Source organism: Liolophura sinensis, chromosome 13 (genome assembly GCF_032854445.1).
Source record: "Liolophura sinensis isolate JHLJ2023 chromosome 13, CUHK_Ljap_v2, whole genome shotgun sequence".
NCBI lineage: Eukaryota > Metazoa > Mollusca > Polyplacophora > Chitonida > Chitonidae > Liolophura > Liolophura sinensis.
In genome coordinates, this window is record NC_088307.1 from 5,136,534 (window position 1) to 5,153,871 (window position 17,338).

Here is a 17,338-nt window from a genome sequence, read left to right on the forward strand (position 1 = left end):
ATCTACTTCTTGGTGATCTGTTATTAAAGGCTTCAGGAAGACCAGGAACTGTAAAACAGGACAGACACGTATATATGAATCAAGGATATATGCATGTCAAATGAAGCAAATGGTCATCGATGGGAATTGAGGACGTGCAATGCATCTTAAATATTTAGATTCTATGGTGGACTTGAAACGGTATAATGATGTGATGGAAATTAATTTTGAACAATAAAACGCATTTTCGTGAAATGTATTGATGTAACGTTATGTGTAACTAAACAGCTAATCTAAAATTGTACTCGGGTACTCAGAATAAAATTTGATTAAGCTACTATACATTTTTTGTGAAATCTATTCTGTAACTAAACCCATAGAACGGCAAATCTATATTGTACTCGGATAATCAGAATAAATATTGATTGCCCTAAAATATATTTTTGTGAAATCTATTCAGCGCAAGTGGGAAGGTCTGTCTGCAGGCTGCGGATGGTCGTGGGTTTCTTCTGGGCTTTGCCCGGTTTCCTCCACCATAAGGCTGATCTCCGTCGTATAAGTGAAATATTCTTGAGTAGAGCATAAAACACAAATTAAATAAATAAATAAAATCTATTCTGTAACTAAACCCATAAATCTATCATTGTACTCGGATACTCGGAGTAAAAACTAATTAGCCTACAATACATTTTGGTGAGATCTACTGCAATAATATTATATTTAACCAAAACCTAAAAACAAAAAAAAGCAAAAAAAAAAAAAAAAACACTGATGATTTAATGAAAAATGCAATTCTGCAAACAGCAGACCTTTTCAGTTGGTATTTAATGTGGTGCCCAAGAATATTTCTTATCTAATTCTGCCGAAGCCACGGTGCTAGGGGAGCGTTTATATGAACAGTTGGAGTAAAACACAAACAGGCAAATTGACAAAAGGCCGTTACGTGTAACCATTTGTCAGTTGCCCCATTGTCGTTGCTGCTCTGGTTTTACTCTCTATGCTGTACATCAATCACACTGTCGTCGCTGCTCTGTTTTACTCTCCATGTTGTAGTCTTTATACATAATGAGGAAACCGGAACTATTGCTGGCTGAAAAAATAATAAAGCATACGGAAAAGAAGATATTTCTCCTTCAACAGATACTTTAGGCGGGGGAGGGGTTCCTCGTCCTTTGTCCCCTCAGAAAAATATCCTTAATTTAGAATTTGTGATTTATGAAGGCCTATTTATTTGTGTTTAATGTACTCATGAATTTAAACTTAAAAAAACCCCGCAGTAAATCAGAACTATTCACAAAGTACTTGACATCTCTGTTGACTCAAATATCTAACCGAACTGCTGAGAGCCTGATTTGACCACCCTTATTAATGTTTGGTGGCTTTGCCCATATACCTTATCACAAAAAAGGGGTCTGTCCGTAGGAATTTATGTATTAATAAAGTATCTCAATGGGTGTTTAAAAAGCATAACCTTTCACTTTCTGATGTTGCACCACCGCGATATCGCAGTTCAAAGTAAGCAAAATCACGCACAATGAGACCATCGACAGCACCGCCGTGATGTTAATTATATCCAATCAGGCACTAGTTATTTCTACAACCACAGGACGTGTCTGTTTCAGCTCTGCTCAGCGGAACCGTTTTTTATTTTAACCATCAATGGGTGGGATATGAATGACAGACACGGCATGGTTTTTCCGATTGGTCGAACATGACGTCTCCCATGACCTTGTAAAAAATTTTTTTCTAGAAATTGATTTGTAAAGTTACCAAGATCATCAGAAAGAAAATGCCTGTGAAAAAATTGACTGTTTATATTTGTTTTCACCTATCTTCTTAAACCCCTCAGGTTATGTATGTATGTATGTATGGTTTAACGTGGTACTGAACTTTTTTTTCCAGTCATATGAGGGGTTATTAGATGTGTGTACATACACCTTGTCTTCTTGTGACAGGGTGAGTCCATGCAGTCAAACTGCTGCCGCCAATGAAGTATCATGCTGAAGACACCAGACATGACACCCTACCCAGTCAAATTATAGTGACACCGGGCATCCAGTTCTGTTTCCTTGGTCTCACCCCTCCGCGTTGTGGGCCAAGCGAGGCAGCAACAAGTATCATTTTTACAGTCTTTGGTACAATCCGACCCGGAATTGGCCTTGGCCTCCCGAATTCGAGGCGAAATCAGGTTATGTTATACGTTGTCTTTCCCTTGAAAGAAATTCACATGAGAAAAAGGGTTTTCATTTTGAATTAGAGGAGGAGACCAGAGCTCAAAAGTAGGCAGCGGAATTGAAACTGATTCTTTCACAGTTACTATTGGTTTTAACGGTGAGAATATCCAAAGTAGAAGGCTAAAGGGATAGCTATAGACAGCTGTCTGCACCCTGCTACTTGCCCTTTTTTGAACACACTGTGAGAAAAAAATACTTCTATTAATATACCGATAAAAACTTGAAAGTAGGAGCGGATTGGTCAGGTTACGATCAAAGAACACATTTTAAGGACTGCAATACGAATTCAATAGCGACAAGAACAATGTTTAGTCAACATGGCCAAGGAGGGTCCCTAAGAATAAGTGATTTCAAACTCGTACAATATGATAAATACTTAGTGCACTTACTGACAGCAGAATTTCCCGTTGACTATCACCGTTCTCGCTGACTGCTGAATTTTGACCATCAACGACTGACATAAAATCCTGTTCTTTACTACATGATGGATTATCTGTACTTTCCTTATAAGACGTTGATGTCGGTTCCGGATGGACATCTGCGCATTTGACGGCTGACACCGAATCTACCTTCACGGGCTGAAGATCTACAAGTCTAAGGGCCAACGTTAAATTACTTAAATCTGCAGCTTGTGGTGAAGAATGCCCTTTACCGTCATCTGCCGCAACAATAGCACTGTCAGCCTCTTTCCCAGCGTTATTCTCACTGATAATGCCATCATCAGGTAAATTTATCCGAACATCCGATCCATCCTTGTTGCGATTCACCTGTTCCTTTGGTATTTCACTTGAGTCTGCACCAGAGTTTCTGTCGCCATGTCTCTTCTTAGACTTACTTCTGTCGTCTCTCTCGACGGAATGTTTTTACATGGGCCTGTAACTCGGATACAAGGTGCGCGATGTAACAATGTATATTCTTCTTGCCATTGCCGATAGCTGACCTCGTAGACTGGATTAGCTGTTTAAAGTCTGATGACTTTTTATAACTCTCATCACAGCTGTGGAATATTTCTTCTAGATATTTAATGAGTTCATTATATTCCTGGCGATCTGGTATAAATGGCCTCAAGAAGACCAGGAACTGCAACACAGAAGATACATATACAAAAATGAGTTCAAGTCCAGTTCATGCGGGCTTCCTCTCTGGCCGCAGGTGGGACGGTCTTCCTGCAATCTGTGGATAGTTGTGGGTTTCCCCCGGAATCTGTCCCGGGGGAAACAGCCCGGGCCAATCCCACGACCATCCCCATGTTGCTGCAAAACCTTCCCACATACGACCGGAGAGGAAGCCAGCATGAACTGTGCTTGAATTCACAGCGAGTAACGAGAATGAGACGGAACACGAAGAACTAAAAGATTTGACCACCGAGAACAGTGCAGTTAAATATTCAAATTGTAAAGTGGAATATTTTGGTATATACGTGTAAAGGGAGTTTATTTTTACCCAAAACTGCATTTTTGTGAAAGCTCTTGATCTATAATATTTGTTGATACCATAACGGTGTCAGACGGTCGTTTGAGTGTCGTTGTCGGCTTATTGTGACAATCCCCAAAAGGCCCTATGTGATGTGAGGAGGAGGCTTGTCCATGAGGACTGATTACGTAGTGCTCACTTTCACTGCATGCCTATTTATTTCACGTGGAAAATTTCTCTTTACATGTCGAACCCGTTCAAATATTCGGTATACAGTGACTGCTTAAATCCACCAAAGAGTAGATACATCAGTCTCAGTAGCCTAAGTCATCTTTAAACAGAAACACGGCCAGTTAAACTTTTAAATCGACCGAATCGATACAAGGCCCGCTATGTGTTGCACGGAGTATGTTGAATGGAACAAAATCGATGTGCTCGATTTAAAAGTTTAAACAGCTGAATTACAGTTAAAACAGTTGGTTTACCAATGCTGGCGCCAACGTGTCGACACTTTGGTTGACTTGGGGAATCAGTGCATACCAAATATGTGGATGGGTTCGAGCTGTATAGGCCAGTGAATAGATAAGCAGTGAACCCAAGCCTTACGTAAGGAATCTTCAGCTAGCTTGATTCACAAATTCATTGTCCAAACCTGGGATTGAACCCGCATCTCCCGTGTTCTAGCGAATAGAATCCGATGAAAATGACACTGACGACCAGATTGTAACGAATCTTTGCAATTTGAATAAATTTTCACTGACAAGATATTCAGCTATTTGAAGAATAAGCTTCATTAATAATATTATTAATATTAAAATAAGACTTTACCTGAGATTTTGCCACTAAATCAATCAGAGCAAATCGAATCGAATTTTTGCTATAGCTTTCGAATAGCCGAAATAATTAACATCAACAACATAACAACTTTCTCTGTGCAAGTGTTACCGTTCAACATCAGTAATATACTTTGTAAACTTTTTAGAGCGGATAGCCTAAGTATGTTTTTTTTCAAAATTTACAATTATTTCAACACTATAACTACTGAAGCACAAGCCTGATATTTTCTGAAAGGCAATAATTCGAAATATTCTTGGTAATTAGAGAAAATTATGTTTGATTTGGCTAGGGAATATGGATTTGTTTTGTCTTCTCTTTTTTTTTAAGCATTTCATTTCCATGTGATAAATACAGCTGTACAACATATCACTGCTTGGTGATCTTTACGACTGCATCATTGGTGCTTCCAAATTTACATGCAGAACATACCTCAACCAGGAGTACAGCAGACATTATGGTCGATTGTCAACTCACGCCTGTTCACGGGTCTTTGATGCTCCACATATCTACAAGACGATATTTGGCAGCACGTTCAGCACGGAACTAACCTGAAGGAGATGCATGTATAAATAACTCAATATATTCAGGGCATATCAAGTCATCTAGCATCGCAAAGCTTCCGGGGCCTAAGCAGCCCAGGGCTTTCGCTTTTTGAGCTGGGATAGCCGACCGATGGCCGTATCACTTTCAAATTGCTTCCCACACGACGGTACAAGACTTAAACTTTTACCTTAACGTGCATTTCACAGTAATAAATACACAAACCCGCTACATACAGTTTGTTCACGTAACGTTACACAAAGGTGTATGTGCAAACACTATCACACTGTAACCTACATAACAAGCAGACAGGAAGACTCATGGTAGGCTACGGAATCTCAGGCCGAGATATTTTCAGCCTCACCTCCTATGTGCTCAGCAGACCTACTTTGAATCGTTTTCGTTTTGCATTTCCTCCTTTACCCCTTCCTCTGGCCTTCCAGTTGTTTTGTAAGCTCAGTTCAAGTTTCACTCAGTATCTTTGAGTTTCACTCCAATATATATGTAAGTGACTAAAACTGCAATTTGCAGACACACCCTTCCGCTTGCGAGTAAATCTGGTAAACAAGTGTTACATTTCTTACGAGCTGTACGTCACAGTTTACGCTGTTTATGTGCTCATAAAACAATGACGTAACTAGTACAGACACATACTTTCTATCTCAAGCTGTTAAAAGTGAGTAATGTCAATAACAGCACCGTCTTAAATCCACAACAGTCACTGGTAGTAGGCCTACATTGTATTTGATCATGTACCACAAACAAAAGTCCTGCAGATAAGCTCGCATCCTTATTTGAAGTTTTCAAACTCTATTTTTTTTTATCCCAGACACTTCTGCACACCTTCATGAGTTCATTTTAGGCATGTACCAGGCTACAATATAACTCTTCTGCGAGGAGAAGGAACAAAATACCACAAAATGTGCCATGGCACGTGGCACAAAATATCATCTGAAACATGACACAAAATATCCCATGACATATTACAGAAATTTATACCCCATGACACATGGCACAAATTATTCCATGGCGCGCGACACAAATATCCCATGGGACATGACACAAAATAATACATGACATGTGACACAAGATATAACATGACACATGACACAGTCAGACGTACCGAGGTGCCTGATTGCGTCACTAGACCCACAAACAAAAATAGTTCATAATAAATGTTAAATTACTCACGGAAAGTGAATACATTAAAACGAAACTAATTCGAAAATAACCATAATTTTCCTACTCGATGATGCCTGACGAATAACCATAGTTTTAAGCAATATCACCACATTTTCACACGGTATCATATTCAGTGCTGACGTAACCGTGGAGGTTACGTCGAAATGTCACTGAATGTGTGATTTACAGCAACAACACAAACAAATCAAATGTCAATCTCGATTTTGGAAAGAATTCACAGGGCCGCCGGCGATACTTTATGTTTGTCAGTGTTACACTTCCCAAATATAGTTCAGGGGTTTCCCCAAGGGAAGGCGCAAGCAAGGTCACGGAGTTCAAAGTAGTCCGCGAATGAGTGCTGACGTCATCACCTGATAGCTACATGATAAATACAAATTATAGGCAGGTTATAATGATTTTTATGTGTGGGACAAATGATCGTTTCATAATGTTTAATTCTAGATCGGCGCTCTCATGGGAAAACTGGCATCTCCTGTGGGAGTGATCTCCCCTTCTTGGGGTACTGAGTTCTGATAACCTCTGTGCACCATCACCTGTGATCATCACATGGAAGGCTTTATCTCTATGGTGATATTAGCATATAGAAGACAGCGTGGCTTCATTGCAGCCTTTCCAAAATTTTCTATCAGGGAGGCAAGACGTGGACTGGGTGAAAGACATTTGTGCTTTTGGGGACGGTAGGCCCCTTTTCGTGCTTTTCAGAACAATATTATTATGTTCATGTGCTATGGGTGTTATTTGTATGGCAATATGCAGCAGCAGATATTAGTACGTGGCACTTTTTACTGGCCTTTAAATTTGTTGCTTTAGGAGCCATATTTGGAAATGACTTATTATATAATCTGGAACGCTCTGCAGTTGACTCTTTTTAAAATATAATTTCACACATGGCTATCCCTGCCGTGTATTGTTACGCTATAATAGCTATTCAGATAAAATTTAACACATGTATAAAAGTAACTCAGTGATATAATTTCATTTATACTCTTAATAATGGTCTGCTGCCTAATTTTATTTTATTGTACCTACATATAGTACCTTCACGCTGCTCTCTTGCCTTGTATTCTTCTGTTTTTTGTTTTTTGGGGGTTTTTTTGGGTTTTTTTTCCAGATCTTACGCCATGCCTCCTAAACGGGGTGCTGCCTCAGTAGTGGCAACTAGGTCCAAAGGGGCCTGGACCAAGCGTAGGCCCTCATTGCTGGCCACCTACCCCTCCTCATACCACCACCGCAGGTTCAGCCCCCCAGGCCGTAACCACATCATGTGCATGCCCGTCTGTTAAGGCCATTGCGGCGGAAGTGTTGAAGATGCTTGCGTCCCGTCAGCTCTTGCCGTCCCGCAGTGGATCAACTCATCAGCCAGGGCCCAGCTGAGATACTGAGTGAGATATCTTCGAGTTGTAATTCTATATCCACTCCTAAAGATATTTGTGCAACTGGTTTCCTTTCCTTGTCATTACCTTTAGGATTCAATGTTAGTGCTTCAATAAGAGCCACGATACACGCCAATGAGTACATCAACTTTAGTCATCTCCTCAGTCTGTCGGATGACGAACCTTCTGTTAAAGTATCATATAAAGTTGAATAAACCTTTCAACACCTATTCGTAAACAAAGTTTTTAGATCAATTGTTTTTAAATCAACAGCCTCATAAAGTATGGCAGCACTTTTAAGCCAACACTTCGGTTTTCCTGCTGCAAAGAATTATGACGAAAACTTCCGAAATTTCGCGTATTACAGCCGCTGCCCTGGGACAAAATTCATGATGAACTCTGGAAGTTGTGCTCTGTAATAGCCTCTCCTGCACCTTCAGCAAACTCAGCCAAAAAGGGCAATTTTCGACCCTCTTCAGGTAAAGGAACCTTTAGAAAGTTCCCACTTGGAAACTGTTGGAAATACTGTAGAGCAGGAAAGTGTGACACACCAAATTGCCAGCATAAACATACTTGTTACACGTGCCAAGGGAAACACAATCCATCAACCTGTAAATCCAGCTCACCTGTCCCATCCACTTCCATCTCCTGTTAACATTGAGGTGCTGTATTTTTATTTGGTAAACTACCCTGATCAGTTGAAACTGACCGCTTTTCGTTCACGTTCAGATTAAGTGTTCAAGTCAGTCCCTCACTCCACCCTGCTAGGAATCATACCTCAACTAGATTACATTCAGACCATGTCGAAAGCAAAATTACATCAGAATTACGTGTAGGCAGGATTACAGGCCCTTTTTCTGAAAAACCTATTTCTAACCTAATTTGTTCTCCACTTGGAGTGGTTTCAAAGAAGGAAACTGGTAAATTTCGTCTAATTCACGACTTATCTTTTCCTTAAAATCAATCTGTCAATACACACATGCCAAAAGAATTCTCCAAAGTGCAGTATGACTTCATAGAGAATGTTATTTCTCCAGTCCAACAACAAGACAGATATTGCCTCATTTCCAAAACAGACATCGTCCTGCAAAATATTTGAAAGTCTTAGTTGTTCCCTTCAGTGGATCGTGCAGCATTACTTCAATGTGACTGCTATGTCGCACCTGTTGGATGACTTTGTTTTTCTAGCCCCAGCGAATTCAAGGAAGTGCACAACCGACTCCCTTAACTTTATCAATTTATGCGAACGCATACGTATTCCCATAAAAATTCTAAAGCTGTAATATCTAAAACTGTAGTTCAAGTCTATGGAATTGAGATTGATTCTGAAAAGATAGAGACCCGCTTATCGCAGGAAAAAGCTAAAAAAGGCACGAAATCTTCTTAAGTTTAAGCATCGGAAAGGTGTGACCTTAATAGAGCTTCAATCTCTGCTTGGCTACCTACATTTCTGCTGCTCAGTCATCATTCCAGGACGATCATTCTTGCGTTGTCTGCAGAAACTCACCGTCGCCTTTACTAAGCCTCATCATCACATTCGAATAAGCAATAATGCCAAAGCAGATACTGATGCTTGGTTGTCATTTCTTAATAACTTCAATGGTAAGGCATGCTTCCCTCTTTCTGAGTGGGCATCATCTGACTCAATAAAGCTCAATAAAGATGCAGCTGGGAGCAAGGGTTTGCGTTTGTTTTTGGAATTCAATGGTTCGTAGGCTCATGGAAACAAGACATGGCTACTCAGAGCATAACGGCAAAAGAGCTTTTCAAAATTGTTCGAGCTTTAGAGATCTGGGGTTTAAAGCTAAAAAAAACACAGAGTTCTTTTCATGACAGATAATGCGGCTGTTGTGGAGATAATACACAAAACATCATTTGAATACGCTGTTATCATGACTCTAGTCCATCGACTGGTCCTGGCAGGAATGCGTCACAACATTCAGTTTCATTCAAAACATATACCAGGAAAATCTATTCTTGTGGCTGATCATTTATCACGCTTTGATTTCCAGGTTGCTCGTCAAGTGGCACCATGGCTGAGTCCCAGTCCAATCAGTATTCCGCAGGCGAATTACATGCTGTAGTTGATCATCTCCTCTCCTCCTCCCTTTCGGGGAACACAGTTCGATCCTATCGTAATGTGTTAAACCAGTTTGCTAATTTTCACAAATCAATGTTCCCAGATGCCCAGGTTTTCCCATCATCAGGACAGAAAGTGGCCCTGTATATTGCTTTTCTTTTTCGTACCAACCGCAATGCAGTTACAATCTGCTCACACATCTCGGCTATGTCTTTCGTGCATATGGGGCAATGAGATTTGTGGCCCAAGTGGCCACACTGGTTTGCCAAATTTCGAATAAAGCGATTTCCTCTCAGATTTATAGCATCACTCTGTACTTTGAGAGAAAACACAAATTCCGAAGACATACATCTATTTGAGGCACAGTCAGTATTTATATGTAAATATTTCTTCATCCTTACGAAAGTTACATTGTGATAAGAAAAATTCCTTACAGAAATCCTCCCAAACAGACGGTAAAGGAGAATGTAACGTGGGGTTCAGTTAGAATTTATGCAAATCACGAAACTTGGTCTTTTAGCAAAAATAGGCACCGTTTCTAACATAATTCCTTATGTCCAATCGAACCTATATGCAAAATATGGTGCTTTATTTTAATTCAGTCACACTCTCGACCATATTTCAGTGGAAATATTCGAATATACATATTGTTAATCAAATGTCCCATGTACATCTGTAGCTATAATTTACATTGGGTAATCTACCTCACGTTACACTAATGTGGCTCTGTTTTAACTCGGGAGGCTGGAAAACGAGAAAAAGTAATTAGAGAGCGGAGGAAAGTATAAATGTGTAATTAAGCCTAATGCATACCGCTTGAGACTTGAGTTGAGCTCGCACGAGATAAATTTATGTGTGCGCGGTATTTCTATCAGTGGGAGGAGTTTAATAGGTCACCAATATCCCCGAGGCTGTCAGGGACATTATTGTGTTCGATGAGGATCGGCGACAGTTTATTTCCATGCATTTGTTATGTATTCAGATTCCGTTTTCGAGACGTGGAATTTATCTATCTAATAAATACATGGAAGGGAAAATAATCCAGTTTCTAAATTGCCTCTGTCGGTGTTGAATACAAATGTACGTTCATATATGCAGGTCTACATCACTAAAACTAACATAGCATTTATGAGTAGCCAAAGAAGATTACATAAATAAATGTTTATCTTCCATCTACAATTAAATATGTTATTTCTGAAAATTCAAAATATTCTTACTTCCACGCATTTATGATCAGTCGACTGACGCAGATCTATGATATACTCATTTGGTGACTTGGCGAAATGTGGCCAACTTATGTGGATTTGGGATAGGCATATGGCCGCCTCACGTCCTCAAGGAACCCTTATCTCATCGAGGAATGCCTATACCACCAGACTACACATACGTTGTAAATCCTGACTAATATGGCCATCAAGTTTAATCACTGTTGACAACATACATCCTATTTATGGGCGAACGTGGGATATGGTCTTCCAGCATCCTGCTTCCCCTGGGCTCTCCCTGGGGTGGACGGAGAGAGACACGTAGGGCACAGGCAGGGTAAGGTTTCCAGAGATTTGCCGTCTGTCAGGACGGGGAGATATACGTAGGACTATCTCCACGTTCACTTTACATCACTGGCACAACTAGCAAAATTTATACACAAATCTTGAACAACGCCGAGGTCACTGGGGTCGTGGTGATGAGACAGGAAGTGATGTCAGAAAACACAAAAACTGTGGCTCAGACTTTGTTTCCGATAATATTTGACAAGCATACATTCTTCATTGCCTAAAGCACGTACACCATGATTCTGAGCTGCATATAAAACCGTTTTTATTGCTGAATGCTGATTTAAAAGCTCCGCACTAAAACACAAGTGCATGGTGAGGCTAAGCCTTATTTAGAACTTACTACTTATTTAGAAGTATTTACTTAGTTTTCATCTGCCGATACCTCGGCTGAGTTAGGGTACCCCCGAAATAAGTTATAACAAATATAAAAGAACACGATATACAGAGAGTTCATTAAACCCAATGCAGCGACGACAGCGTGATAGTGCATGACAAATGGTCACACGTAATTAATTTGTAAGGTGTTTACTTTTTATATAAATGCATAAATACTAGCAAATTACACACAATTCTTAAGCAGAATTAGGTAAAATTGGCAATGATGTTTTATCGCAATGTATTACAATTACATTAAAACAATGCAAATCGACCAATGATGTTTTATTGCAATGTATTACAATTACATTAAAACAATGCAAATCGACCAATGATGTTTTATTGCAATGTATTACAATTACATTAAAACAATGCAAATCGACCAATGATGTTTTATTGCAATGTATTACAATTACATTAAAACAGTGCAAATCGACCAGGCCTCGGGAATGCTTAGTCCACCACAAGAATCCTGCTTTAAGCGAAATTCGGGGATATTTTATCCCAGCTTCAGCCCGTCGTGTAAAGTTGCTATGGAATTCAAAATCAGGCGACCAATGTTAATCTCGCGTTCCCAACTAAGACGCGCAAACAAATCCATCCAGGTACATGTATTACACATATCGGTGCCATTTCATGAAGTGACTGCTTCGGTGTCCTCATGGTTAGAGCGTCCGCCGGAATCAAACTGGAGTCGGGTCATGTAAAGGACTTTAAAAACGGTACTTGTTTCTGCCTCGCTTTGCGCTCAGAGCTGAGAGGCCAGGAAAACATGATTGTTTAGCCCGGCGTCAATATCATGTAACTGAATCGAGTGTCATGTCTGGAGTTTTTCCGTGACGGTAGGGCTTTGGCGGCCTGGACTTGCCCTGCCACAAGAAGACACAGTACATGTACACACACCTGAGGACTTCTCGTCGTCGCATGACAGAAAAATTGTACGACGTTACACCCCAAGCATACATACATGCATACATCTCAAGAAGACAGACATAATGTAAACCACTGATCCGTTCCCTCAATAAATCAATCAGTCAGTTGACTCATCCATCAAACAGACTAACCAATCAGGCAAACCAACCAGGGTCACTAATCATTTTAACTAACCAAATCAATCACTTCTTTAATTAAAAGTTGAGGAAAACATAAAAAATTACGTTCATGTGAAGAGCCTTCCAAGTTTTTTTTTTGTTAAATACTAGTATAGTGTTACATATTGTTTTCTATAAAGGAAAGTCACAGAAAAATAATTTTTGTATGGTGGATATTTGGGACCACCTCTTGGTGTATATTGTCTGTGCATAATTATGTTATAAATGAGGAAATAGGTACACTTGTGCTATAAGTTGCACAAGTGACCGAATCTCTAGATCGACTCAGATTTTCCGCCATCATGCCGCGTTAGGTAATCAATTCATGATGAAATTGTTAGTATCCATTTTCGTAGCCACGGTAACCGGAGTAGTTGTGGTACCCCAGAGTACTTCTGGTGCTGATAGTATATTACCGATAAGGCGGATAAGCCTGCAGTTTAGGATAGCGCTTTCTAGGCTCCATTTCCTTGGCTGGTTCGGATTTACGTTCCAGAAACCTCTGTACACCGTTCTGTTTCCGGAGCAGACCTAATCTAAATGCAAGAACTGACTGATCGATTGATTGGTGTTAAACACCGTGCTCAAGAATTTATCACTTATATCACGACGTGGGATCAGACTTATTGTTTGGATGGAGGAAACCAGTGTGTCCGGGATAGCATAACGTAAATACGAGCCAAATACTGGAAAAATGATAATTGCAAAATGTATTTCCGGTGTATAAATAGATTTTATGTGAGCTGTCCTTGCTGTCGTTTAGACAAGATTTGGCTTTCACAGAATCCTATGAGCGTAATTCACTTCCTTCTAAGAGTTTCTATTTCTGTTTTTTACGTCGTAGTCAGATCACACAGAAATATTTCACTTACACGACGGAGGCCAGGGAGGAAACTGGGAAAAGCCCCACAGGGAAAAACCCACCACCATCAGTAGGTTACTGGAAGACATTCTCATGTACGGTCGAAGAGGAAGCCAGCATGAGGTGGTCTTGAACTCCCAGCGATTGTAATGGAGATAGGCGCCATTGTGCACTATTAGCAAGCTAACCTCTATAACATTTTGTAAGCGTAGACGCTGGGAAAAACGAGGTATTAGTTCAGTCTTCGTCACGGACTGAGGACTGCCAACACTCATTGAATGCCACCAATATGACATGTATATATTAAAATGTCTAAAAAAGACAAGAGCAGCGACGACAGCGTGATAATTGACAAACAACCACACGCATAGGGTGAAAAACGGCGATCTTGTTTTACCTCGTTTTGTTCGTGTAAATGCCTATTAAACAGTAGCCATTTACATACCTCACCCGCACCTACACTCAAGTACCAAGACTCAAGCAGAATAATATGTTAAACTGAACCAGTGAAGCTAACAGCAATTTATTAGACGTAACTGGTATGGAGTTACTCAGAATGCTTTGTTGTCATCAGAATGACCTGCCGAAAAGGAAAGAAACTGGCTAATGTCCAGAAACAATCATCTGGGGTACGAATTGAAGATGAGCACACATCTTGAAACTACGTACTACAAAATCTGTGAGTTTCAGAATCGTATCTTGTTTAGTTTAGGATGAGTTGATTATGTCGAAGTGCATATCACAATAGCATGCTAGAAAGATAAGGAAACGGCTAAGCTCAGCACCAGAAAATGAATCAATAAGTAAACTGAAAAACAACGCAGAGGTAAGCAAGCCTACATGGATCTGCCAGCAACTTGAGGATGGTCATCCATATCAACCGGGCTTTGCCCGGTGACCTTCCACCATAATGCTGGCTGCCAACAAGTGAATTATTCTTCATCACCGTGTAAAACACCAATGAAATAAATCAAAATAAATCAAGCCTGGATGGCTATAGCCGAGTTCACACGTGACGTTGACGTTATCGCTACATAAACGTCGTGTTTAAACTCGGCTAGCTGAGATGACCAAAAAAAAAAAAAAGCAAACCATTTTTAACTTCCGACGATTGCCGAGCTTACTTTGCCTTGAGTTACTTTGCCTTCCCGGTAGGCTCCTTCTTCCGTGGCGTTTGTGGATGCCATATTGGTGTTCCACTCACTGCTACCAGCTTGTCGAATGACACGAATTTCTAGATTGGCCACAAACCCCGACTCAGATTTTCCACCAACTTCTTTATTGTTGAAAAAGACGGGTTTTATACGTCTATTTCCACATTCATGTATACTTATCGCTTTCTGAGACATTGTCGTTGCAAAACCTCAGAAAAGTAAAAAGTCTTACGCAGGCGTATATATACACTTGGGATTTCTATACGTTGCTATATATTGTACCTCATCTAGATTTCTATAGATTACTACATATTGTACCTCATCTAAATTTCTCTGCATTTCTATATATTGTACCTCTTCTAGATTTCTATGCATTACTATATATTGTACCTCATCTAGATTTTTGGACAAGAGTTAAGTGTATATAAGAATTATATAGTTACGTGAATATCAAATTACGTCATAACATTGTTATGTTATATAGTTGGGACAACTATGCATTATTGTTAAAATTATTGTTTTATCAATTGTCATTTGATAAAACTTTTGCCTGTGCGCTGCTCTTGTGTTCGAATCCAGTATGCAGAGGTTGGATAGACTGTTGTATTTCATCAGGTGGTTTTGTCAGGTACATTTGAGGGTAGGGTTTCCCTTGGGCTATACCCGATTTCGTAAGGAGATTTATCAGGTACATTTAAGATCGAGGTTTCCCTTGGGCTACGGCCTCCTTTCGTAAGGAGGTTTATCAATTACATTTAAGGCCAGAGTTTCCTCTGGGCTACGGCCGGTTTCGTAAGGAGGCTTGTCAGGTACATTTAAGCTCGGGGTTTCCCTTCGGCTACAGCCGGTTTCGTAAGGAGGTTTATCAAGTACATTTAAGGCCAGAGTTTCCCTCTGGGCTACGGCCGGTTTCGTAAGGAGGCTTGTCAGGTACATTTAAGGTCGGGGTTTCCCTTGGGCTACGGCTGGTTTCGTAAGGAGGTTTATCATGTACATTTAAGGCCGGAGTTTCCTTTGGGCTACGGCCGGTTTCGTAAGGAGGTTTGTCAGGAACATAGAAGGGCGGGGTTTCCCATGGGGTATACCCGATTTCGTCAGCAGGTTTGTCAGGAACATATAAGGGCGGGTCTCCTTTGGGCTACGGCCGGTTTCGTAAGGAGGTTTATTAGGCACATTTAAGGGCGGAGATTCCTTTGGGCTACGGCCGGTTTCGTAAGGAGGTTTGTCAGGTACATTTGAGGGCAGGGTTTCCATTGGGGTATACCCGATTTCGTCACCAGGTTTGTCAGGTACATTTAAGGTCGGGGTTTCACTTGGGCTACGGCCGGTTTGTTTCACATATAAACCCTGCTGACTTCAAATAAATAGATTATTATGGATTATACACAGAGAGTCCAACAAGAAAATGTATTCATGTACACGTGCGTAATGTACACAAAATATATGAAGGTTACATTTTAGCATGCGATGATCATAATTTAAAGGTGACATTCCTCAATAGTTCATTTCCTGCAATAAAACACTAATCAATTGATAACGTAAATGTCCGTACATTTTCCAGGTGGTGTGAGCAAGGTGTCGATCATTGATTATAAGTTTTGACTGGACAGATGGAACAGTTTAAAACAGATTGTAAATATAGGTGATGGATATAATGACGTCATCTAGATCGAAACAAGTTTAAAATAGAGTACGGTACTGGTAATTAGATATTATAATTAATTAAACGTCGCGCCAGAAAGTAGATAATGAACGTGAATTTGCTTTAAATAAAATGGAGAAAAACAACATTATAATGTTAGAAATTATAGCACTTTAAATACTGGTATATATTTTTGTGTCCTTTTCCTTATTATCAATATTTCCTTGTTACCAAAAAGTAACAAGAAAATATGTTTCTGTATACAAAACTGGTAATGACCTTTCCTTAGACCTACGTACTTTTAGTTTTGAACGGCCACTTCACTCTGCACGTTTCCGCATCATTCAGATTTCTTTAACAACGTTGCAGACTGGCTTGCCTAGAGATGAATTACTCCTTTTATTTCCTGATGAAATTTTCAACGTTCTATGATTTCACCCGATTTCTGAAAAGCACCAGAAACTCGTTTACACTTTACTGACGGAGTGAGAAGATGTCCTGAGCGAGTACACATCCAACTTTATTTACCTGCGGTCTCTGGAGCAAAAAATGGCGACTCGGTGCGGCAGGGGTTATAGCACGACTGCTTGCCGCGTTCCGGAGACAAGCCGAAGAAAAGTGACGGATACTCCTCGTTGGCACTCGCGTGAAGCGTGCTAGCTACATGTGTGAGTTTGTACAAAGACAACCGGGCCGTATCGGCGTGGCGGAGTAATTTGATCACTTCCAGCACATCATGGTGGAACGTTCCGATCTCCACTGGGCGGATTACCTCATAATCATCATTCACTTTATCATCACTGTGGCAGTGGGCCTCTATGTAAGTACAAACGCATACGCAGGAAACAAATTCGCGAGACTGTGATTCGAACAAGAAACTGATGTAGAAAGGCTGCGTGTGCTGCCTCGTGATTTAGTGCAACTATATATGTAGCGTTTTTACGAAACAAATGGTCATAAATAAACCCACGTGTTATGTTTACTTATTTATTTGATTGG

The 17,338-nt window shown here is 40.2% G+C and overlaps 1 protein-coding gene across 1 annotated transcript in view; it reads left to right on the top strand.

Moving 5' to 3' along the window:
- Window positions 1-17,075: 17,075 nt before the first annotated feature.
- The window catches only part of LOC135480461 (sodium/glucose cotransporter 4-like), a 33,177-nt gene continuing 32,914 nt past the window's right edge, over window positions 17,076-17,338 (top strand). The window contains exon 1 of the mRNA XM_064760299.1: window positions 17,076-17,159. Coding sequence (XP_064616369.1) covers window positions 17,076-17,159 — 84 coding nt within the window. The remainder of the gene's footprint in view (window positions 17,160-17,338) is intronic.